The sequence below is a fragment of the Semicossyphus pulcher genome, unplaced genomic scaffold (assembly GCF_022749685.1).
Source record: "Semicossyphus pulcher isolate SPU_LCO1_2020_fin unplaced genomic scaffold, fSemPul1.0.p SCAF_8, whole genome shotgun sequence".
In the NCBI taxonomy this organism is placed as follows: Eukaryota; Metazoa; Chordata; class Actinopteri; order Labriformes; family Labridae; genus Semicossyphus; species Semicossyphus pulcher.
In genome coordinates, this window is record NW_027211759.1 from 11,737,360 (window position 1) to 11,760,611 (window position 23,252).

Below are 23,252 nucleotides of genomic sequence, written 5' to 3' on the forward strand. Positions count from 1 at the left end.
CGAGTTAAAACGCGTCACTAACTGGGCGCCGCTTATGATTTTTTCCGTGACTGTTGCCACAGACACCCAGTCCGTAATAATACTATATACTGCAAATGCAAAGTGCACCATAGGCTCAATCACCATTGTGTTACCTCATTCGGCGATAAATAGTGACTTAAGAGACATTTGTTGAAATGTTTATCACTTTAACTTTTGAGCTGCATGTTTTTTATTGGAAAGAAACAAAATGAAAGTTCAGAGCATGTGTGATTTTTGGACTTGATTGGTTTCGTGAGTGTAGCTTGTTCTCACACAACCTGCAAAAATCTTTTTGGGCCGGTTTATCCAATTTATGAAAAATCCTATTTCACTCACCTCTTCGTCGGCTGCTATCTGCCGGCTTATAGTGATGTTTTTATTTGCACTGGATTGAAGATATGTCTCTCAGATAATTGCTTCCAAATCAATACAATGGATTTTGTTTTTGGTGCTCAAAGAAAAATTGAAAAACACCAACATAAGCCTCCAGTTTCCCTGCGAGATAAAACAGTTTTCAGTGGAACTACTTTCTACAAAAGAAATAGTCCCTTCTCTGTGAAAACAGCTGAGCAGCTTGTTCTGTGGATTATCCAGAGGAACTAGGAAGCTGCATCTGGGAAGAGGTGTTGCTGTAGAGGCTGAACTATCTGATAACACGACGGGGTAAGAGGGGGGAAAGTGTTATTTCATAAACTGGGTGATCTTGTTAATCTGGGTGTGAAAAATTTCACACAGGAGTGAGAATTGCAAATTCTCTTCCACGGCTGTACATGCATTATATGTGATGATAGTTTCTCGTGTGAAATTTCTCATGCAACACGACGGCACAAACTGTACCCAAACAGCCAGTGAAGGATGTAATGTGTTCATGTAGTTAACTTACACAGTACAGTCAGTCTCAGGCTGTGGTGACAGGCACACAGTCCTCGTCTATAGACTCTGTTCACTCTGAAAATAGAAATGTCACTTAATGAGCATCAAGAGCCAAAGCTCCTTTAAGTGTTTCCTCTACAGAGAATGAAGCTTTATCTTAAAAGTGTCTTCCCTATAGTGTAAGAACGTTTGGAATAACTGTGTCTTTGTGTAAAACATCCACAAGGTCAAGCCTCTCGCCCTCTTTCATCCCCTGTTTTCTTTTACAGCCGCTCCAGCCTGAATGCCAAACTCGACGAGACCGTGCCCTTGAAATGTGACGAGGCTTACATCACCCCCTCCATGGTCAGCCTCTCTGCCCCCGTGGTGACCTCATCAGACGGGCACGGCTCCACCACCACCACCGCATACTCTCAGAGCAACATTGTCCGAGTATCTGCCTTGTAGATGTCACGCCTATCCGATTAGCTAACTGGTCTCAAGAAAGCACCAGATGCTGAGGAGATGGACCACCGAGCATCAACCTGCCATAATCTAGAGGGATTATAAGATTAGCAGAAGTCGGAGGTTTTTTGAAGTAGTGATCTCATCTGATGTCAAACTCTGCATGGTATTAGAGTGATGTGGACGGCTGCCTTGGAAGTAAAGAGCGAACCAGCAGATCCTGCTCCTTTAAAGCACAGCAGAGCGAGGGAAGTGTCGGATTGCATTGGTTATCGTTGTTGCCTAAAAATACTGAGAAAAACTTTATTTTTGAATATGTAATGTAGTCGTATTTGTTGTCTTCTGATTCCAAGGAGGAAAGGCAGATGTTACAAAGGTCATTCCCGATGGCCTCTGATGACAAAGCACACATATTCATGAACAGAGGGCCGTCTTTGTGAATATTAAACATTCGACTTACACATTTGAAAACATTCACTGCACATCCACCACAGATTATTTTGAAACCCCTGAATTCACCGGTTTCTAATAGTCCCCCTCACTGTTGTAAATTCAGAGATCGTACGTCTGCTGGAATGAATAACTGTTGTGAATATTCATAAACTGACTCATTAACTGGTTGATGTCATCGCTCGATGAGTAAAATATACGCCGCATCCTGACATGTTTGTGAAATGTGCAAGTGAAAATGACAAAATCTGTGTTACATACATACTTGACATTCTGATGTGAAAGCCACTGTCATTAATTAACACCTGATATTGAGAACTATACAGGGTACATATTAGTTAGAAATATGAGTGAATGTTAACTAATACTAACCCTAATGTGGACTCATTATATTGACCTGGACAGCCACATGACAGAGTGTAAGCATCACCTCCATCGCGTTCCTCTTGAATTATAATATCCCTAAGCGAGACTTGGTAGATTTCACTGTGTTAAAAGGCCATTTTGTACATTTTTCATATTGTAAATATCTCGGTTAGAACTTTCTCAGCTGCATTTGAAGTTGGCTCCTCTTATTTCTAGATTTAGTTGACAGTTGTTGGCATACTCTTTCTGTCTGTTACCTGGTTGAATTAAGGATTTGCATGCTGTCATTGCAGACTTCTGTTTTATTAAAAAAAAGTATGTCTCTGCTTCTTTATGGAGGTTTGTCAGTGAAAATGAGATTGCTGGAAGGACACAGGAGGCTGGTATGTAATGATGTAAACACTTTGCTTTTAATAAAATACAACTCTTGTCATGAAGAACGTATATAAAGGGGCGAGGAAGAGGGAGAAATAATTTCACATTGTGCATTTGGTGCAGTGGATAGAATAAATACTGTAGCTCTACTCAAACATCCATTAAACGAGCCATGTCTTGTCTTTATTCCCCTTTCACTAGAACACAATTAGCTGAGTTTCATAACCGGGTCACTAACAGGAGGATTGGATAATAATGAGGTGCTGCTGGAGGACGTGTGAGGACCTGACCAGCCCAGCGGTGGGTCCTGAGTGCTGGGTCTCTGGAGACCGACAGACAAGCAGGCCTCGGTGATTGTTTGACAGAGAACGTCCCCCCCTGCTGAGCTCGTTGCTGCTTCTCGCAGCATGCAGCGCCTCTGCTCTGCGGTGTTTAGACACTGCTGAGAAGTCAGCCAGCATTAAATCTCACATATCGCAGCAGCGTATAAAATAATAGGCCTCATATACCCAAATAGAAGTTCACTCTTTTACATCTGGGGATCATTTTAGTTAATATTTGAACAAAGACTGGACAAATGTTAACCCTGTTAATATTCAGTTACACAGTGAATATAGAATACGGTCAATTGGTCCAGTGCGAGTTAGAGGTAGACAGCAGAGGAGATCTGATCATTTCTTATTGAATATGGATTCAACTCTGTTTTTAATCCTGTAGAACTCTGTGCGGAACTGAGGGTTCACCGCGGCGTAGATTATCGGGTCACTCAGGGACGTGATGCAGGCGACAGACACCGACAGAACCTCCACGTGCTGGACGATTACTGTCTGAAAAATGATGGAAAGTTACTAAGAGTTAGAAAATATGAGTGTATGGAAGAGAGGCTTTCAACCTTGGGTTTGGGGACCCACATGAGGTCATACATTGTTTGATGTTTATTCATATGCATGTTCTCACTTTGTAATATATATTTAAACATCTTGAAAATACATTATCACATATTTTAGAATCATTAACATTTTTTGACCTAGAAGTGAGTTGACTTCTTATGCAACGTTATTAAATCAAGTTATTCCACATGCTACGTTGCTATGCACAAAAATGTTGTTACACATTTATTGCATTTTTAAAAACCGTTGCATCCTCACCTCTCCAAATACTTACCGGCGGTTTCTTGTTTTTGTGAACCACAAAATTCACCAGGATGGTTGTGATCAATGGCAGCCAGAACAAGAGGAAGGTTATAATGATGTAGCCGGCTCGCTTGGCCATTTTGCTTTCCTTCCTCTTGTTCGCTCTCTCTTTCCCCGCTCTTGACGGCATCATGCAAACAGCACCTTCTGCCGTCATCGTTTGTTTTGCAGCTTCTGTTTCAGGGACATTAATCGAGACCGGAGGTAATGAGGACTCTTGATCTACCGTAGTGACAGCAGGTTGTTCTCCTTCAGTGCTTTTCTTTGGTTGTTTTTGTTCAATCAGTAAAACAGGATTCTCTGACTGTGCCGGTTTTGGGAAATCAGGGCTGCTTTCTTTCAATTCAGAGGTCGCTTTGTCAATTTCCCCTCTCTCTTTGGTCTGCTTTTCTGTGTCGAAATTGCTCGACAACTTCTGAGGTTTTGTAGTCGAGTTCTTAACACCAGTAACAGCATCTCCTTTTGATGGGTTGGCTTCGGCTTTTGTGCTAACCGAGTCGGGCTGCTGTGTTTTAAAAGGTTTCTCCTCCGTGTACACTGTCACCTGAACATCAGGAGGTCGAGGTTGTTCTGTTTCTAAGTCAGTTACCGCCACTGTGTTTTTTAATTCCTTCTTAGTCTCTGAACGGACGTAGACGCGCTGTGGAGCTTTGGTTGAGGTCAGCAGAGCAGCTGCTGAATCCCTTTTCGATGAATTTGGTTCAGCTTGTGTCACTTGTTCCATCTCGGCAACGCTTCTGCTCAGGTTCTGACTCTGCTCGGGGTTTCCGTTTCCATTTTGCACCGTTGTGATTTCTTCCTGCTTCTGCTTCTCTTCCTTTTTCTCTTTTTCCGGAAGAAAGATGCCTTTGTCAAATATTTTGCGATTGTGTGATCTCACGAGGAAGAAAATGCGAGTATAGAATCCAATGATCACCCCAAAGCAAGCTGCCCAAAGCGGGAACACCACGTAGAGTCCGAAGGTGTCATAAGAGGTGAGCGTTTCTCTGCGCGCGCCTTTGCATCTCACGTGCACCGGTGAGTCCTTCACAAATGTCAGACAAAAGACAGCCATCAGGATAGCCAAAGCCCATGTGAGAGGAATCAGAACCATGATTCGTCTTCTTCTCTGGCTGGTTTTGAAGGGCTGCGCGATGGCCTGGTGCCTCTCCGCGCTGATGCAGGCCAGCATCAGCAGCTGGATGCAGCAGCTGAAGGAGAAAGAGGCCACTTGAGCATCACAGATCAGCTCGTCCACATGTCGTCTCTGATGCACGGCGACGACGATGCTGAGGAGGAGAGGGCAGTCGATCGAACACCTCAGGATGTCTATAACTGCAAGATTCACCACCAGCGCGTTGTTCCAAGTCTGCAGGGATTTTTGGTTGTAAACTGCCAGTATGACAAAGGTATTCGCTGCAACCCCGACGAGAGAGGTGATCAACAGAATCAGGCAGTTTGCCCCGACAAAGGCGATGTCGGTGTAGTCCTCCGAGGTGGTGTTGTTCCCAGAGTCCCATGCAGGTGTAGGCATCTCCAGGTTCAAAGAGTGAGCATGTTAAAATCTGTACTTTCAGTCTCTCAAACATTCAGGAAGCTTCTTCGCTCACGATTCTCCGCTGAATGGTTAGACCTGTAGCTCGGACGAGTTGTACCAAAGTATCCGCCCTTTTCATTATCACTCCCCAGCAGCAGCAGGTCACCCGGGAGTCCTCGCTGTTCACATTCATTAAACACTGTGCTGCGTATTCACAGAACAGGAAGAAAGGGAACGGCTGTTAATTGAAAAGTGGTTACATCACCGTTCTCTCAACCTGATCTGAAGTTTAAAAAAAAGCCAAATGTAATAATGATGATGGTATGGCTCTGTGATGCATATGTGTATAAAGTGAACAGCTGTCCTTTTCATCTCATACAGGACCCCACAAAGGTTAAAAGCTTTGCATTTAGCGCGCCAGATGGATGAGTCAGGAGTTTCTGAATTGGCTGAGGAAATAAAGAGTGCCGCGCTGCTGGATTAAAGCATGACACTGTGTAATCCTGTTTGGAGATAAAGTGTGAAATGCTCTTTGCCTCAAATGTGCAAGCTTATGGACTCTGCCAAATCTGGGATTAGATCATCACAAAACATTTTCCCCCTGACCATCATACATATTAGACTGATCAAAAGTCTGTCCAAATACAAAGCAGAAAGTTCTGGAGAAGAAACTATTTTGAAAGATTAAAAAAATATCATTATGCTCACAAATAAGACGGTAGCTCAGTCTGCAGGGACTCAAGCCTCGTTGCAGACAAAGCGTGGCGTTGGGGCTGGTAGCTGGAGAGGTGCCACTTCCTTTATCTGGGTTCTGTCGAGGTGTCTTTGAGCAACGCGTCGAATCCCCCAACTGCTCGTGGCGCGTGTCCACGTGCAGCCCCCTCACTCATGTCCATTGGTTCCCGTTTGTGCATGTGTGTATTCCGGGCCTATGTTTGTGCTAACAGAGTGAAAACATTGAATTTCCCCTCTGGGATTAATAAAGTCTCCTAAATAACTCGAGATGTTTCAGGACAAAATAAAATAAGAAAATGAGCTCGCCAAAACTTGGTAAAAATAGAACTGAAAGACACGAAAGTAGTTACAAATAAAAACAGCATCTCAAAAAAATTAGGAGGGAAACGAGACAACATAAGAAATAAAACAGTAATTCTCATCCAAACGCATAAAAACGACATTCGAAAACATCAGTATGGGGATCCACTGCTAACCTGGTGCATGTAGACTAATGGAAATCACTTTGAAGAATTTGGGCACAACATTAAGGTCTTTAGTGCAGATTTATAACAGAATAATAATTTTATAGAATAGTGCTCGAACAAGGTCAAGAAGCTGTATTGATGTTCATAGTCCTCGTATCAGGGGTGTTCGGATTGGAGGGAAGGATCAGCTGATCACACTTGGAGGGTTAGTGAACAATAACAGAGAGAAAGAGAGAGGAATAAGTACACATGGAGTATCTTGACTAATAAGACATTATAATATTCTTGTCAGTTTTATTGAAAAATAAAAATAATTCCATTTATAGACATTACAGCAAAGGTTTGTTCGCTCAGTGAAGAAACCCCTCCTTGTGCCCTCGTCCCAATCCTTACCCAAACCCACCACATGAACCTCAGCAGTCACCGCAACCCAAGTAGCATTGCCAACTTACAACAGGCCCAGGCTCCGCCATGCGAGCTCCGGGTATTCACAATGCCGATACTACAATAATGTGTTCAGCACAAAAGAGAAAAATGGAGAGGACAGTTTGTAGAGAGAGGTGTGTTAGAAAGAAGACGGGGAAGGCAGAGCCAGGGTGAGGTGACCTCTCCGGGTCGAGCACTCACCCTCGCCAGATCAGGCTGTGCGCTCGCTCTACCTCCTCTTACTCCCTCATTTTCATTAAACAGATCAAATCAAATCAATAATCCCCAGAAAAATACTGCTTTTTAAAAACATGACAATCAGATACAGTTATGTAATTCAAATCAATAAATCTCCCTCTTTGATCCAGTCACAAACTTTGGAGCAGCAAATCCAATCAAAGCTCCAGCATGATCTCGTAATCACAGCTGCTAGCGCTGACCAAACATCAACATTCAGATTCTCTTTTCCTTCTCCTTTATTCACTGATGCATAGTAATCTTGATTCCTGGTGACCCCGTCTGGCCTCGGGGTTTGAATTCGGCTGAGCGACTTTGTCATTATGTCATCCTTCTCTGAACTGTCTAATCCCCCCCCCCGAACTGTCTGCGGAGATGAAAAAAAAACAAGATAATACAATCAAGAAGGCCGGCCAAAACAAATGAAAGCTTCAACATGTGCACCCTGATTTCCAATGATTTTCTGGGTATTGCAGAACCTCCTTTTGAGCCACGATGACAGTCTTATGTGTGCACAACCCCGAGGGACAGCAGATTATAATGATGAATCATTGTACCGAGTAAATCTGCATTCACACAGGTGCTTACAAGTGAAATCGTGTCCTCATGCACTGTAGCAATCAAGTGTTATGTGTCCTTTATTCTGGGAGGTGTGAGTGGATACAGAAGACAGGACTGAGACATGATCCATAAGAAATGAAATGACTTGTGCACACTGTCTGTGTTGATGACGTGACGGAGCCGGCTATTGTTGACATTGATTTATTTATAAATCATATATGGAGGAGCTGTCCAGTATTTGTGAAACATACAGTAATGAGCAGGATGCATTCACATTGCAGGCCTTCATGCTCCGATTTGGGGCTCATATCTGATGTTTTGGGGTCACTGTCATCTATTTTAGAATGTGGCCCAGGTAAGATATCAATGTGAGCAGGAAATTGTTTAAAAAAGACACGTGTGCGCAAACAACGATAAGAAAAGAAGTCACATCTGCTGACATCTGTAAAACATGGACGGCTCTCTGCAGTCTGGCTGTTGTTTAAAATGTATACAAGTGGAAAGTACATTTCTTCATTCATTTCAGTCAGTACACACAGCTGCAAACATCAATGTGAAAAAGTTTATTGATCTAAAGAAACCACATAAATAAAACCACCTCACTGAATACTTTTATTGTTCTAGAAAAATGGGATGAACAACAACTACAGGAACAGAATAATGCAATTCAACAAAATACCAAAACAAACACATGGGCCGAGTGAACATCTTACACAATCTTTACACTTTTTCAGCAGTATTGGATTGTTTTGCATTAACAGATCTTCCATTTGTCGTGTCCACCTTCAGAATATCAGCTATCAGTCTCTGAGCCAATTGCGTTCTCTGGGCTACAGTGCACGTCTCTCTCGGAGACCTGGAGGCGTGCGGGTCTGTGTCCTTGACGAGGCACCGATAAACACTGACAGCCGTGCATGACAGCTTCTTGTTTTTGTCACAGGGGCAACACCTTGCTGTGCATGTTGACGCTCCTGCTTAAGGAAGTCAGCCGGCTCCTCCTGCTCAAGGGCCGCATGTTGATGCTGATGGTGGCGGTGGGCACGTGGGGAATGTAGCTGCCGCAGGAGAGGACCTCCAGAGCGGCATCACGGAACTGTAGGGCATAAAAACACAACATTTTACATGTCATTCAAAATTTGTTTTTATATTAGCTTTATATACTGAGTCCCACTTAGAGGAGAATAGAATACAACATAAAATCCCTCTTACCAACAGAGTAAGAGGGATTTTAATGGCTTGTAATGGTCAGGCACCATCATATGTTAAACCCCTTTCCCATCAAAATTATGGCATTGACGCAGGTTCTTCAGACCCGGGAAACCCGCTAAAAAAAGCTGATTGTCTCTTTTCCCATTGCCAGTGGAGTATACTCCTTTCAGTCTCTTTTCTGCTGCATCGTTGTGTGACGTCACAAACACGCCGGAAAAAGTAACTGTGCCAGAAACCTGTCGCCTTACTTCTTCTTCCCCTCGGATCAGAAGAAGCTCTCTCACCTCGCTGCCAAATTCAGTTGTTTTTCTTTATTTACGAGACAGCGCCAGGAACTGCAATGCCCGTCATAGCATCGCACTGGAAAGAGGGCGGAGATGTCCATCCGGGTTTTGCGTTCGCATCATTGCAGATCGGAGCCGAGGCGATAATTACCCTGGTCTACTGCAGGTTTTTTGACCAGTTGGAAAGGAGCTTTTAAGAGCTCATAGTGCCCTCTTAACCCTCTAGAACATTGTCCCCCCAGGTTGCAGGCCTGCTTGTGTTAGCTAAAGTCTCTAGGGTCCAGGAGGCAGACACCCTCTCTACTTTTAAGAGTCGGCTTAAAACATACCTCCATGATAAGGCTTATAGTTAGGGCTGGCTCAGGCTTGGACCAGCCCCTAGTTATGCTGCTATAGGCTTAGACTGCCAGGGGATCTGACACAACACGCTCCTGTCCCCTCCTCTCTCTCTCTCTCTCTCTCTATCTGTATGCATTCATGTCCCATGAGAGCATGTCACTAACTTTATCTTCCAGGGAGTTTGAGAGCTCCCTTGTCTCGTAGGCTCCTGTGGATTGTTGCTGCAGAACGCCTGCTGCTGTTGTACTGATTGACCCCAACTGCTACAAGTATTACTCATATTAGTCATACCTATATCATCACTATAGTTGTTAATATATATTTTTATTTAATTTATATTTTTTCCATTATTTTTGGCATTGCTGCTATAAACTTATTATCTGGCGGAGGTTTTCCAGGGCCCAATGGAGAAGCAGATAGCGTCCTCCAAAGACACAGAGTGCAATTGCATTGCACCACAATGGCATTAGCCCCCCATAATAGCGTGATAGGACTGAGGTTGAAAATCAGCGAACTGGCCCTTTAAAAGTAAGTGCTTAGTTATGGTGGATTAACGTTGGGTCTCTTCATATAATATTACAAAGAATACTATCTGGGCCTGCACAATCTGCTTTTGCGTCTTAATTTCACAGCAGCCTCTTACCTGCTTGTTGGAGAGAAAGTAGATGATGGGGTTATAGACAGGGCTGGTCTTGGCGAAGTACATGGGCATGGTGGCAACAATAGGTGGGATGTAGAGCTCTGGATCCACGACCACCACCACGGACAGCACTGTGTAGGGCAGCCAGCACACAAAGAAAGCAATGACCATGGCCAGGACCATAGTGATGGCGTGTTCGTTCTCCTTCTGGCTGGAACGCCCACCCTGCAGCTCCACGCTCCTGTTCAGCTGCAAAAGGAAAACAAATACGACGCCCATTAAAAGCTATTATAGCCTTTAGATGATGATATACAAACAGATGAGGGTGCAGGTATGGATATTAAATCTGAATGGGAGTAATAAAAGTGTAGACGGCATCATAAACGCACCCTGTTCATGGACTTCAGCACTTTGCAGTAGCAGTAGATGATGACTGCGACAGGATAGATGAAGCAGAGGAGGGTGTAGAGGATGAGGTAGCTGTAGTTGCTCCACGATCTCTCCTCCCAGGCCAGAGAGCAGGAGGTCTGGACTCCCTCGGGTCCGTACGAGCTCCAGCCGAATAACGGGGCCACGGCCCAGAACAAGCAGAAGATCCATACGAACAGCAGCCCGATGATGCTTCTCCGCATGCTTAACTTCAGGCCGGCTCTGGGTTTACACACTACGTTGTAGCGCTCGTAGGCGAGCAGGGTCAGAGTCCAGAGAGACACCAGACCTGGAGGGGAGATTTAGAGAGCTTGTCTTTAGTGTAGGGAGAAAAATTCATCCGCTGAGATGACTCATGCTTTTGAAAGCTTTGGAACAAGCAACAGTGTGTACGTTGAATTACAGTTAAATTGATTCCAAGTTCACTAAATAACTTAGAATTACACATTTTTCAAGATAGGAATATTACATTTAAAAGATAGGTTAACAGCAGGAAGACATTATCAAAAAGCATCAAACAAAGGCCTTGAACATTTACATATTAGGCTGTCAATGTAGACTGATTATACTAAACCTAAAGAAAGAATCTATGGGGGTTTGTTCCTGTACATAGTTTATTTTATTAATGAGTTACGCTCTACTTTGTGAGTGTATTGATGGTCCTCTCTATGTGTAACTTTGTGATGTTTTGCAGCTGCTTTCTTGACCAAGTCTCTCTTGAGAACGAGACCCCGTGACTTAATTTGATTACTTGTAAAAAATAAAAGGTTAAATAAAAAACAAAAAACAAAAACTAGCATACATTTTTAAGAGAAACAATCTTGCAGTGGATTGACCTCCAAAAACAGACGAAAAAATTATTTTTCACTTACCAAAATAATTGACCGCAAATCCTTGAAAGACGCAGGCCGCGTGACCTATGAAGAAGGAGCCTTGGTAGTTGGTGATGGTGACGACCAGAGAGCCGCACAGGCCGATCATGAGGTCAGACACCGCGAGACTGAGGATGAACACGTTCATGGGCTGCAGGAGAGAGGGGTTCTTTATCATCACGGTTATGACCAGGCTGTTATTAAACACTGTTAACACCGTGTTGATGAACATGAGGAAGGACAGCACGCTGTAGCCCACCCGGGGGAAGATGGTGGGCGCCACGGTCCCCACCACCGCGGCGGCGAGGATGGACGGAGGGTGAGAGCCGGAGCTCCACGGCGTGCTGTTTCTGTCCATGGTGCCAAAATGAAGTCCAGCTCCAAGTGAAGAACTGTGAGGCCTGATACTGAACCCGCAGACAGGCTGCTCAGCCCAGGACACGGCGTCATCGATCTTATCATTTCTGATCCTCCATAAACCACAGGGCTTTTCTTATTTTCCAAGATCTCAGATCGTGCACCTGCCTGATAGAGAAAGCCCCCAGTGCAATATGGGAAATTAGTCCCTAACACGATTTGGAGGGATTAATTATAATAAACCGAGGCCTACTGTTATAATGGCAATTGGAAAGTGGAGGGATATTAAGGAGGAAAGTAGTCCCCAAAAATTAACTTTCAAATTGTTCAGTATTTTTCCTTTTATGGTTTATAATAAGAAAGACAAAAAGAGAAATATCTGCTAATTAAATCTAATGACAGAACAATTATCCAACCACATCAAGTTAATTTAAAAAGACAGAAGGACTTGACAAGTCTTTAAGCCATTTCACATTTAATAAACCGTGAAATAAAAAGAGACATCATCAAGAAACATTTCAAACTAAAACAGAAACAAACCTTAGTTATGGCCACCAGTATTTAAGAATGTCCTTCGTATTATATGAAAATCTCAAAGATCCAGCTCATGACAAATATAATCTTTTCCAGCTCTCATTCTGGCATGTGTGAAAACATTTCACACACTCTCTGCAAAAAAGTGTCAAACCCACCAAACCCACTGCTGCCTTCACAGATCAAATACAGACATTCTCTGCTAAATATAGCTGTGATGCTCTATTTTTTTCCCTGACAAATATTAAACATTTCTCACTGCGGGAGCGAGACGTACAGGCTGCGATGTGTGGAAACGGTTCAAACAGTCAAATAGAAAGACAGGAATATGTGGAGTGTGTTATACTGTGCAGTTGAAACTGAGATGAGCTACGCTGCCGCATGGCAAACATTGAAAAGCTTCATTATTATATTAGCCTGTTACAAAAATATATACAGTACATTGGAGAAATGCGAGATTAAGGCAACAAAGAAATGCAAACGTGACATCTGAGTTTCCCTGTTTCACTTACAGTCTCATAGTTCAATAGATGTAAGATTAAATGAGTCTTAAACATGGTGTGCAATCCTTACAACAGAGATCAAAGAAAGACTTGATGCGTGTCTGCCCCCTATTGTTTCCACGGTGTAAATACATTATCTGTGTATCATTTCCCTTTACCCCTCCTCTCTCACACACACAAAAACACCCTCCTGGGCACACACACATATTTGCAAACCGTAAACAATCAGTGCATTCAATGTCCTAATTCTGTGTGGTAGAAATATAAAATACAACATGTCCATGTTTGAATGAAAATGCTCATTATGTCATGAGTCATTGCCTGAAAAGCTCTACATCTTAAAGTCTAACTAACTAGTTTAAAGCTTAATAAATAACATCTTACATGATTTACACATTTCTTAAAATATGACAAGAATCTTCTACAATGCCATGTCTCAAAACTTTAAAATAAACCTAAATTTAAGCCACTAATGGAGACCCTAGTTGGTATGTTTGACCTCTCTCTCTCTCTAATCGGACTCTGCTTTGGTGCTGTGGAGCTGCGAGGCGATGCTGCTGATACTGGCGGGACTGTGCTCAGGCCAAAAGGGGGACTCGTGCTGCAGGGGGGTGCGGCGAGGGAAGAAGATGTGCTGGAAGTCGTAGTTGAGCAGGCAGCTGATGGAGGGCATGTAGATGTCTGCAAAGCGAGAGAGCCGGCGGGAGAAGTAAGTGGGGTTGTGGTACGTCCGGAAGAGGCTCCCGAACTGACCGTTGAAGATGTCCTTCGTCTGTGGCCTGCCATGAAAACACATTTATACCATCAAGATAATCGTGGATCAATTCTACAAGAACCTCATTATATGATTACTAAAGTATTATCTCTGTTACCTCATGGCATCTCTTTCTCTGATCCACTCATCCACCACGGCCTGAGAAGCTGGATCCCTGTGTACCTGTTAGGCAGCAGTGCATAGAATTTTAAGCACAATAACTGTAATGATGGAGGTAAAAAAGGGAATAGACTTTATAACTGCCCCGACCTGCATCTGCTCGATGAGTGCAGTCAACGCCTGTAACCAGGCCATCATGTGCATGTACTGCTCCGTGTTCATGATCTTGATCTCCTTCCTCAGCTCGGGGATGATGGCGCCCGTCCTCCAGCCATGTTTCAGAGTCAGATCCTGCAAAGCAAAAAGACAAGAATTCCCTTGTTTGTGTGAGTGTTCAAAACTGGAGTTCTCAGATAACAATGATTCAAATACAGAAGAACAGGGCCAGTTTTTGTTCATGTTATGAGCCAAAACTGTAGCAAAAAAATCCCTTTTTATCCTGGTGCTATGGTGTACAGCAGCCTTCTGCTACACAGTCTGGTTCAGACTTTTTTATGGACTTTTTTTTTTACTTTATTCGTGTTTTTCATGTGTGAGTTCTTCCATACTGATATGTTTAAGGACTTCAGGATTGTGTTGTTTGTTTGTATGTTAAACGTCTCTGGGTTCTTTTCTTTGTCTTCCAACATCTTGGGACTACATTGGAATAAATGTTTTGGGCTTTCATTTTGTTTTTGTGTGACATGTTTTTCCCACGCTGGATTTAACCATTATTAAGTGACTGCCAATCTCAGATCCCATCGGCTGTAGTCTGACGACGATATAGCCTTTGGGGACAACGGTTAACATATCAGGCGTGTAGCTAGCGGTTACCGATAAACAACGTGCAGTCAAGACTTCATTTTCCGCGTGCTGCATTTTTACAGAAAAAGAAACGTTTTTCTTGTGATTTACTAAAGTTAACGGGTCTTAAGTCATCATGATGCAGATTAGTAAAAAGTAAAAATGAAGCTTTGTCAGGTCTGTCATCAAGAAAAGAAGAAAACTACTTTCAAAATGCTCGTTTGTTGAACGGAGGTCGGATCGATCATTTCTGATGCATTCGAGGAAGTTGGGAAATCTGAACGCTGAACGGCTTTCGTGACACAGTGTCAAGGGAATTCATCTCAAGTTGAATTTTAGATCTAGAGCAGATTGTTAGCTGTTAGCATGCAGACGTCTGTTTATAGAGATTAATAAGAAGCTAAATCGTCATCAGATAGCCGCTGATGGGAGCAGGGATGTCATTACGGAGCATTACGTTCAGCCTGCTTTTGCTCTCCTCACGGACTGTTTTTTCTGCATACGCCGCAGCCTGCTGATACGTGATTGGTGAATATTACTCGGACTACAAGCGTAGTACAAACCGAAACCAATAATTTAAGTACATTGCTGATGATAAACCGAACTCTCAATGGTGGACATAAACAACTTGTCTGACTTGCAAACACAACACATCAATAGCACAAACTGCAATGTCAAACTAAGAGGAGGCCTCAGATGATTTTGAAAATGCACACAGCCAATACACAATCAATGCAGTTAAACAATAAAGATAAAAGAAAATAGACTGAGGCCGTATAACCCCTCTGGTTGACCCATTAGGTGACCAGTACAAACAGCACCACTATGCTGAATTAGATGCTTTGTGTTTGGATTCTGTAATAAAACCCGCATAAAGCATAAATATATAAACACCACTCCACCCTCCCTCTCTTCCTCTCTCCCCTCTAACTCCCTGGCAACTCAGAAAAACTTCTGCTCTGTGTCTTCCTGGCAGTAATGAGAGAGGCTGACTGTAGCCCGTGGTCGCTCTAAACCACACACGCCATGTTCCATCTTTATAAATAATAAGCAAGACGACATGTTTGACAGCCGGCTGCCCGCCACCAGCGAGGCATTATGCCAGAGATGTAAACTCTGTCTTTCATTATCATCATTTACAGCTTATCAAACACGCTCACGTATCAAGAGTTGTTATAACTCATTGTGACACGATAAAAAAAACATAGATTCTCATTAGTTTGTTTGGAGCCGATAAGGGTCAGCTGTTTCTAGGTTACAGGTATAAAAGTAGAGACACTCACTGCTGTAGGTGTGATTTACCAGGAGACACTGACACTCATTAAATTACCTGTCAACCAACCCCAATGCAGAGCTACAGTAACTGTGGTTTCATGCAGTAAGAATAGCATCCTACACACAGGTATTTCAGGAGCTTCAGGAGGCTGTTGCATTAAAGATAAACTCGGAGAAACGCTCTTATCTTAAATGGAGCATGGTCAAAGCAGTGTTCTCCTATTTTTGTTCATAAAATCATTATCTTTCATATTACAGAGGAGTTATAATGAGTTCTTTGTTGACAATATGCCAAGGCGGTACTTACTGCCAAGTCACTGTAGATGTGATCACCGAAGTACAAGACTTTGGATCCCCTCCAGCCAGTGAGTCTCAGGAACTCATAAAGGTTTCCCTACAACACACATTAAATAAATCAATCATGTAAGATTTATCCAAGAGACGTCTGTCATGAATTTTAATCTGGCATGTCATTGTGATTCTCTGGCACAACACCTGTTTGTAGATCTGCCCTTTTTCCAACCTGTGAATGCGGTCCCACAGCAGAGCACCTTTGTCAGTCACCCGCCTGAAAGGTCTGTGGAAAAATACACAAAGACATAACTTATCTACTTATAATACTGTCAGCTCCTAAACAAATGTACACCTCACAAACAACCTCACAGGTCTATTTATAAGTGCTGCATGCTGAATGAAAGAGGCACAGCATGGACAGTGTGACCTGCAGACACACTTACTTCCTCCGGTCATTGAAGAAGCCAGGTTTGTCGGCCTGAACGATCACAACATCAAACAGGTCCCTCCAGTCCTTCCCCACGATGTAGCTCATTCCCCGGTCTCTGAGAGGGACAAAGATTGAAAACATTCCTGAGTCAGCAACATCTTCAGGGCACATCACTACATCGGCGATAACACGTTCATAAAGTCCTACGTTCTTGTGACTTGTGACCTAGTTAGTTATAACCTGGCTAATACATGCTAGTATTACAAAGGTGATTAGTGTGTTCATCCAGTCCCAGTTGGGTGCAGGTACAAGATAAAAAACTGCAACAAAAAAAGCAAAAGAGAGACTGTCTGCAGCCTAATATGTGGAAGCTCCCCAACCTCTCAAGCTAAAGGGTGTTAAAGACCTGCAAATTTATATAGCCTAATATCCCAAGTCACAGATTTGCCTCATGGGGTATTAAAATGTATTCAACACACACACACTCTCTCTCCAAAGACTATTAAATCAGATAAAGACTCCCCGTACACCTTAAACAGGGCTAAACTGCAAGACATCTCGTTAGGAGCCCTTCATCCAGGTGAGACAGCAAGCAAATGATGTCATGTTTACAAAATAGACCAAAATATCACATTTTAAGTGAGTAAAATTAGAGGGGGGAAGGAGGTAGATTACAGATAAAGACGAATACAAATCCTGGTGGACATTAAAGTAAAAATCTGGAAGATTTTCATTTAAATAAATGTCTTTTACGTCACTATCTATCGTTGAATGAGGTAACACAATGGTGACTGAGCCTATGGCCCACTGATGAAAGCCTCTACATTTGCAGTATTACAGACTGGGTGTCTGTGGCAACTTTCACAGAAAGAATCACAAGCGGCGCCCAGTTAGTGACGCGTTTTCCATCGCCCAGCAGTGGTTGGTCTGCCAGAGAGGGTAGGCGGAGCTAAGCGGCTGCTTTTCGGGTCTCTGCAAGTGTTACGAGTAAACAGTAATCGACTATGGCTGAACAAACAAAGAAAAGATCGATGACTACAGATACAACTTCAAAAATAAGTGAGAATCCAAAGAAAAGAAACAAATTGGACGCTCAGATGAAGGTAAACTGTCTAAAGAGGAAAGCAACCTTCAGCGAGGAAAATCAAGAGTTACAACCGGAGCCAACCGTGGACGTCACACATGCAACACTGGATATCTGGGAAGTATGCTCCCACAATTACCGTTTACCGTGTGTCGCCAAAGAGAAACTGAGATCTTCAAGATTACAACTTTAACTGTCACCATAAAGACAAACCACACCACACGCCGCTTTGTATTTGTATCTATGTATTTGCGCGGTGTTGTTTGTGTCATGACTTTCGCAAGACTGGTTTTATTTCCTCATTATTTTTGTCTGTTCCCGTATTTGAGCATTCCTGCACTTAACCCAACGTGTGCTTTATATATGAATTGACTCGACTTAAAGCTCCTGTTTGGTTTGCATTGATTTTGGCGACCCCTGTGGATAAAGCGGTACCTCTTATCTCTTTGCTGGTCTTGTCCTGTACATGTGTAAGAAATGTTCTTTAACCAAAAAATCAAATTTTTCTTCCTTTTAACATTCAAACATATCACTCTCTGTGAACCTTTGCCATGGAAGATATAGAAAGGGCTGATTTGGCAGCGCAAAGTTAATCGCCTCGCCTGACACCTTTCCCCCCGGCAGGCATAATCAATCTTGTTGCTGATGGTCTTGTTTGCTTTTGTAGCTCAAATAGAGGCATCAGTGTTAATTTCAGTCTGCTTCATAACCAGCTAAAAACTCCTCACAGGAGCTTTAACTAAATCAAGCACTATGCTGTAACTTGGAAGCCTCATGAGGTTGGTTGGCTTCATGTCATTTTGAGCCTGAATTCAATAGAGGTTCATTGTCAATGATTTACTATGAATTACAAACACTTGTGGACACAAAGCCCTTTGTTGTGTTGATTACCCGTCTATAAATGTTAGGGCTTTATACAGTAACAGCGATGACATATTAGCGCAGTAAAACATGACGTTTTTAATTAATCATGCAAACAACAGCTTGCTCGCACTTACACAAAGTCAAACGGGCTGTTGGTAATGAGGAACATCTTTTTTCCGTGCTCTGACAGCTTCTTCAGCACGGCGTGGCTCTGCTCACCGTAGCAAATGTATTTCTCTGGAAAATGAGAAAACAGAGAGAAAAGAGGGTGAAGGGGGGGAGGGGGGTGATGCTATTATTTGCACAAAGATAAACTGCTTTTTTATTTGTATATCACAGCCTCATTATTTCTGAAGATGTGGCCGTATAATATCTTGTATATTAGCTGAAACAAAGTAAAATAAATCAGAGAACATTACCGATATCTGCCTCCACAGCGCGGTACATGATACCCTTAACGTGAACGTCTCTAATGGCCTCCTGTGAAGAGGGAAACATAAACAGCCCTCAGCCGAGAAGTCATCACATCATTGACACAATGTTAGCATTCATCTCCAGTAGCAACACTTTGCTCTGTGTGTAAACGGTTGACTTGGAAGCACAAAGGAAAGCACATGTCTGAATACAAATGCAATAAGAAGAAAGCAAAGCCCTGGAGTTCAGCGACTTTGGTGACACAGAGACAAAGTTTGCAGCACATTTCCAACAGGGGAACGTGTGCTTTTGAATCAGTGAATGAGCAAATAGGCTTCTCCTTTGCAAAGTTGCTCGTTTAAGGGCAAATTGAAAGGAGGTTTATCATATACATAATTATTTGATGTATAAAAAGTTAGAGAAAAATTAAGCATAAAAGGAGAAGGTTAGCTCTGAATATCAAATCAGGCTTGGCAGTAAAAAAAAAAGATGGAGCAGGATGTCCTTGAAAAGAAATGAGAGGCACTCGTGGAACAGTGAGCGTGTGTGAGGGCTTTTAATGACAGCAATCTGTCAAAAAACGCTGCAGTGTCACACAGAATAGACGGGACCAGCATGACAGCTGCCCTCAAAAGAAAGAAGACAGCGCTGATTTCCCGCCCCTCTCCCTCTGAAGTAGCAGAGCCACCAGAGAACACACGCAGATGGCTGCAGGCCCGCTTGTTGACTAAATTTAGACACCGGTTTTCAGAGCTAAAATTAAGACAGCACTAAATGGCTAAAGTTTCACAGCACACGGCAAACATGTAAATACATGAATGTTTATGATCTTTACACACGTGGAAGAGACAATAACGGGGGAAAGGAGAATGCAAATATTCTATATTAAATTTCCCAAAACACTGATTAAAGAAGGTACAATCATTTAAGTTAGCTCACCTTTACGTCTTTGTAGAGATGGACGGGCTCATAGTCGATGTTGTGCCTCATGAAGAAGTCATTGACACAGGACAGGAGGGTCATCTCAGGCAGGGAGAAAATGTCCATGAACTGTTTCATTGTGTGGCCATGTGAACTCTGCAGGACAGAATCATTAAAGTCATTATATTCAGTTGTTTCAATTTTGTGCTTCTATCTAAAAGTCTGAGAAAAAAGAGAATGATCATCACCTTCCCGTAGAAGTCGCTCATGTTCTCTAGAGGAACATGACAACCTTCATACATGGCGATTACTTCCTCATCGGGAACTGGATGAAGACCCCTGAAGAAGAGACATAAAATGTCAAATCATTAGACAGTTCATACCATGTTTTTAGCACGTGCAGTGGTGAGAATGGACAGAAAAGCTGTATAATAACTAACTAGAAATGTTCAGTGATTGCACCAACTATATATTTTACATTTTTAGGCTGTGTGAATGTGTCAGCAGGAGTAGTAACAGAGTGCGCAGGTACCTGTACACAGTTCCCAACTGGATGTAGTGGAAGGCATCTATCTTCATCAGCAGTGCCTGTTACAAATCATTCAGTATTGACACAAAAATGATCTTCACACTGAGCCTAAAGTGCAGCTGCTTTTGAGTGAGACAAGAAGGGACCTACTTACCTTCTGAACGTCATAGTGAAGTCCTCTCACAGCAAAGTTAGGAATATACTCGTACTTTCGCAGAGCCTCTGGATACTGATATAAAAGACAATTAAATAATAGTGATTGGGTTATTAAGGGACAACAAAAAAACCTTTGAACCACTGATCTCTTTGGAAAAGTATACAACTAACCAAAAGCTAACTATGTGGGTAAAAAATATGCTTGATTGTACAACACAGTTTTAGCCCTTTTTCAACCATAAATGTGAAATGATTACGATCAATTATTAATAAATCTCACCAACACATTCAGTCAAAAACACACGTTTCTGCTACTAATCTTTTGGAATCTCTCCTGGAATGTTCGAGGTATTAAATGCCTTATTAGACGGCACAGTGCCAGTGTTTTTCCAGTGGGATCAAACCTTTTTTAAGGCATATTTTAATAGGTCAAAAATAAAAGGCAACACATAATTGTATTTTGTCCTGTTCAGCAAAGATCATAAATGTTGTCTTTATTAGGAACAAAATATGTTTCAAAGCTCCAGAAGGAGTCACACGCTGCACCCACCCTGTGCTTGTTGATGAGGATGTCCCGTGCTATGTTGAAGATGAGGGTGTGGAGGTGGCGGGAGTAGAAGGCCAGGGTGTAGTCGTAGTCGAAGCCGTAGATCTCGATGTCCCGCAGGCTCATCTCATTGTTGGCAAAAATGGTGTCGGGGTCGACTGAGTTGGTGGAAATGACTGGGATCAAATCTGAGGAGAGAGAAACATCTGAGGTTATTCTGCAGTTTTCTTGTCGACTCTGAAGAAAGAAAGACTTCTTTAATGAAAAGAAGTATTCATGATGTAGTTACTGGTAGCAGAGGGCAAACAGAGGCCTGTTGCTTTGGAAACAGGCCTGTGTTTGCCCACTGCTAACAATAACTACTATAAAACATGGGGTCTTTTTTACATTTACATCTGTACAGACCCTGGCAGACATCAGAGATAAAACTTTTTCTCTGGTGGTTATTTTGTAGAAATATACTCCCACTAACTGGTATCCACAAATTCCTACATGTCATGTAGTGAAGTGTTATGGTTTAAGGTACTGACACTTGTTTAAGGTATTTAACACAACCACCTCAAAGTTTATTCAACCCACTGTTGACATATAATGGATATTAGGATGCTTTACTCAATATGATTGCAGGGCTTTTTCATTGAGATACATTATTTTTTACAGGTGTTTATATTGTGTTCACCCTATTTTAAAATATACTGAAAATACCTGGGTGCAACCTTGTTCGTTGAACCCTGTGGATTTATTGGTGTTGAACTAATGATTAGGGGTAGATCAAAATACCAGATATGACCTTAGATTTAATACAATGTCACCACAGCAACACTGAAACCTGTACAAAATCATAGATTTGAATCTACTAAAAGTCACTAAATGTGAGTGTTATGAGATTCACAAAAGGTAGCCTTATTGTTAGAGATACTGTATTGGATCAGCTGACATTTCTCTGGTGTTTATGTTGTTTAGTCCACCTCATTTATGTTCAAAACAAAGTATGATACATCATTCCCACCATATATGTGTTGCTGCTTTTGCGAGGCTGTGGAAATGGTGCAGTACTGTCTGCTATCTACTGTCACAACAGGGTCATAAAGCAACAACAATTTTGTACTAACGCAGTGCTATATCTCAATGATTGAACATTTACTTTGCCGTTTTAACACTGTCCATACCTTCAGTCTGCCTCTTGGTCTCATTGTAAATAGACCACAGCCTCTCTGTCATGTCCGGGCCGCTTGAAGAGCTCCTACAAACAGATGCTGCGTAGTTTTTGGCTCTGGGCTGGTTTGACAGTAGTTGATCGACTCCATGTGTTACTGCACCGAAATTCCGTTTCCATAATCGAGATCTGATCGGCCGGTGACGTAAGCCCTTTACTGTATTAAAGAATACATTCGCCTTTTGCAGACAATCCCTGTGCTTCAAAAGAGACGACAGGGGCAGAGACAAGGGCGCCATGACACCGGTATTTGGGTGGCAGCCCGTTTGTAGGTCGCGGCAGGCTCCCACACGATTGCATGAAGTTGACAGGTTCCTCTGTAAATACCGAGAGAGTCCCTGGTTGGGCGGTTTATACGTCACTTCCGCGTTTGGGAAGGGCCCAGCCAACCAGCCAATCAGGGGCCGATGCGTCCACAGTTCAGCTGCTTCCTACTTTCCATTCAATCATTTTCTGCTATAGGTTGAAATTGTGCGAAACTAAATCATCATGTCATAAATTATTTACAATTTTATGATATTTTTTACATTATCATATTCTCAATCTAGATTTTGACTTACTGTATCAATATTTTTTGCGACTCAGTAAATCAAATCTTTACTCAGAATCTTACAATTCTTATTTACCATAATTACTGTTACTTTCATTTCTTTTTTCCCCTGTATTTTTTCTTTTCTTGTGGAAATGGCTTCCAAAATCCGGTATTGAGGAAATGTAATACTCTGTTAATGAATGATTACAACGTTTTTATTAGAGCTGAAATTGAGTGCCAGCCATCGTGAACACACTGGTAAAAAAAGTGTAATTTAAGATACCAAAGAATATTCAGTGTATTAAATATATACGTTCATATTATTACATGACCTGTACTATTACATGACATATCTCCCTTAAACCCCACCTCTTTACAACGGCCTGTAACTACAACTGTTATTTGACACCTGTGGCTTTCTCCTACGCCCAAATGACTGGATACACACCCATCAGACAGGCTGAACAAGCAGCACAATAATGTACACATTAATACTAAATAA

At 42.3% G+C, this 23,252-nt stretch overlaps 4 protein-coding genes across 5 annotated transcripts in view; 1 reads left to right on the top strand and 3 right to left on the bottom strand.

Moving 5' to 3' along the window:
* Nucleotides 1-2,667, top strand: part of LOC138612881 (A-type voltage-gated potassium channel KCND2-like) — a 34,286-nt gene extending 31,619 nt beyond the window's left edge. For both annotated transcript variants that reach the window (XM_069686387.1, XM_069686388.1), the window contains one exon: nt 1,164-2,667. In XM_069686387.1, coding sequence (XP_069542488.1) covers nt 1,164-1,341 — 178 coding nt within the window. In that variant the 3' untranslated portion in view covers nt 1,342-2,667. The remainder of the gene's footprint in view (nt 1-1,163) is intronic.
* Nucleotides 2,668-3,200: 533 nt separating this feature from the next.
* Nucleotides 3,201-5,235, bottom strand: LOC138612667 (D(2) dopamine receptor-like). Its single transcript, XM_069686042.1, has 2 exons — nt 3,690-5,235; nt 3,201-3,352 (listed from the first exon to the last, which is right to left on the bottom strand). The coding sequence occupies exons 1-2, from the start codon at nt 5,233-5,235 to the stop codon at nt 3,201-3,203; spliced, it is 1,698 nt and encodes a 565-aa protein (XP_069542143.1).
* Nucleotides 5,236-8,598: 3,363 nt separating this feature from the next.
* parietopsin lies at nt 8,599-11,887 on the bottom strand. The gene is given in 5 exon segments (XM_069687226.1): nt 8,599-8,757; nt 10,140-10,385; nt 10,526-10,854; nt 11,438-11,831; nt 11,834-11,887. Coding segments are annotated over 5 exon segments (1,182 nt in total).
* A 365-nt stretch (nt 11,888-12,252) lies between these two features.
* nt5dc3 (5'-nucleotidase domain containing 3) lies at nt 12,253-22,495 on the bottom strand. Its single transcript, XM_069686270.1, has 14 exons — nt 22,172-22,495; nt 21,006-21,190; nt 20,454-20,528; nt 20,303-20,358; nt 20,019-20,109; nt 19,789-19,926; nt 18,855-18,915; nt 18,570-18,672; nt 16,501-16,602; nt 16,259-16,340; nt 16,071-16,157; nt 13,856-13,996; nt 13,704-13,768; nt 12,253-13,610 (listed from the first exon to the last, which is right to left on the bottom strand). Exons 1-14 carry the CDS (start codon nt 22,455-22,457, stop codon nt 13,343-13,345), a joined length of 1,740 nt encoding a protein of 579 aa, XP_069542371.1. The 5' UTR covers nt 22,458-22,495; the 3' UTR covers nt 12,253-13,342.
* Between the last annotated feature and the right edge of the window lie 757 nt (nt 22,496-23,252).

Bases quoted from the DNA above. Each gene is read 5' to 3' on its own strand.
- LOC138612667 (XM_069686042.1), bottom strand. From the start codon at position 5,235: ATGCCTACACCTGCATGGGACTCTGGGAACAACACCACCTCGGAGGAC. The intron at 3,353-3,689 runs GTATTTGGAGAG...TTTTTCAGACAG, and splicing joins AAACAAGAAACCGCCGGTAA to TAATCGTCCAGCACGTGGAG.
- nt5dc3 (XM_069686270.1), bottom strand. From the start codon at position 22,457: ATGGCGCCCTTGTCTCTGCCCCTGTCGTCTCTTTTGAAGCACAGGGAT. The intron at 20,110-20,302 runs GTACCTGCGCAC...TCTCTTCTTCAG, and splicing joins CAGTTGGGAACTGTGTACAG to GGGTCTTCATCCAGTTCCCG. The intron at 16,603-18,569 runs GTAAGTGCGAGC...TGTCCCTCTCAG, and splicing joins AACAGCCCGTTTGACTTTGT to AGACCGGGGAATGAGCTACA.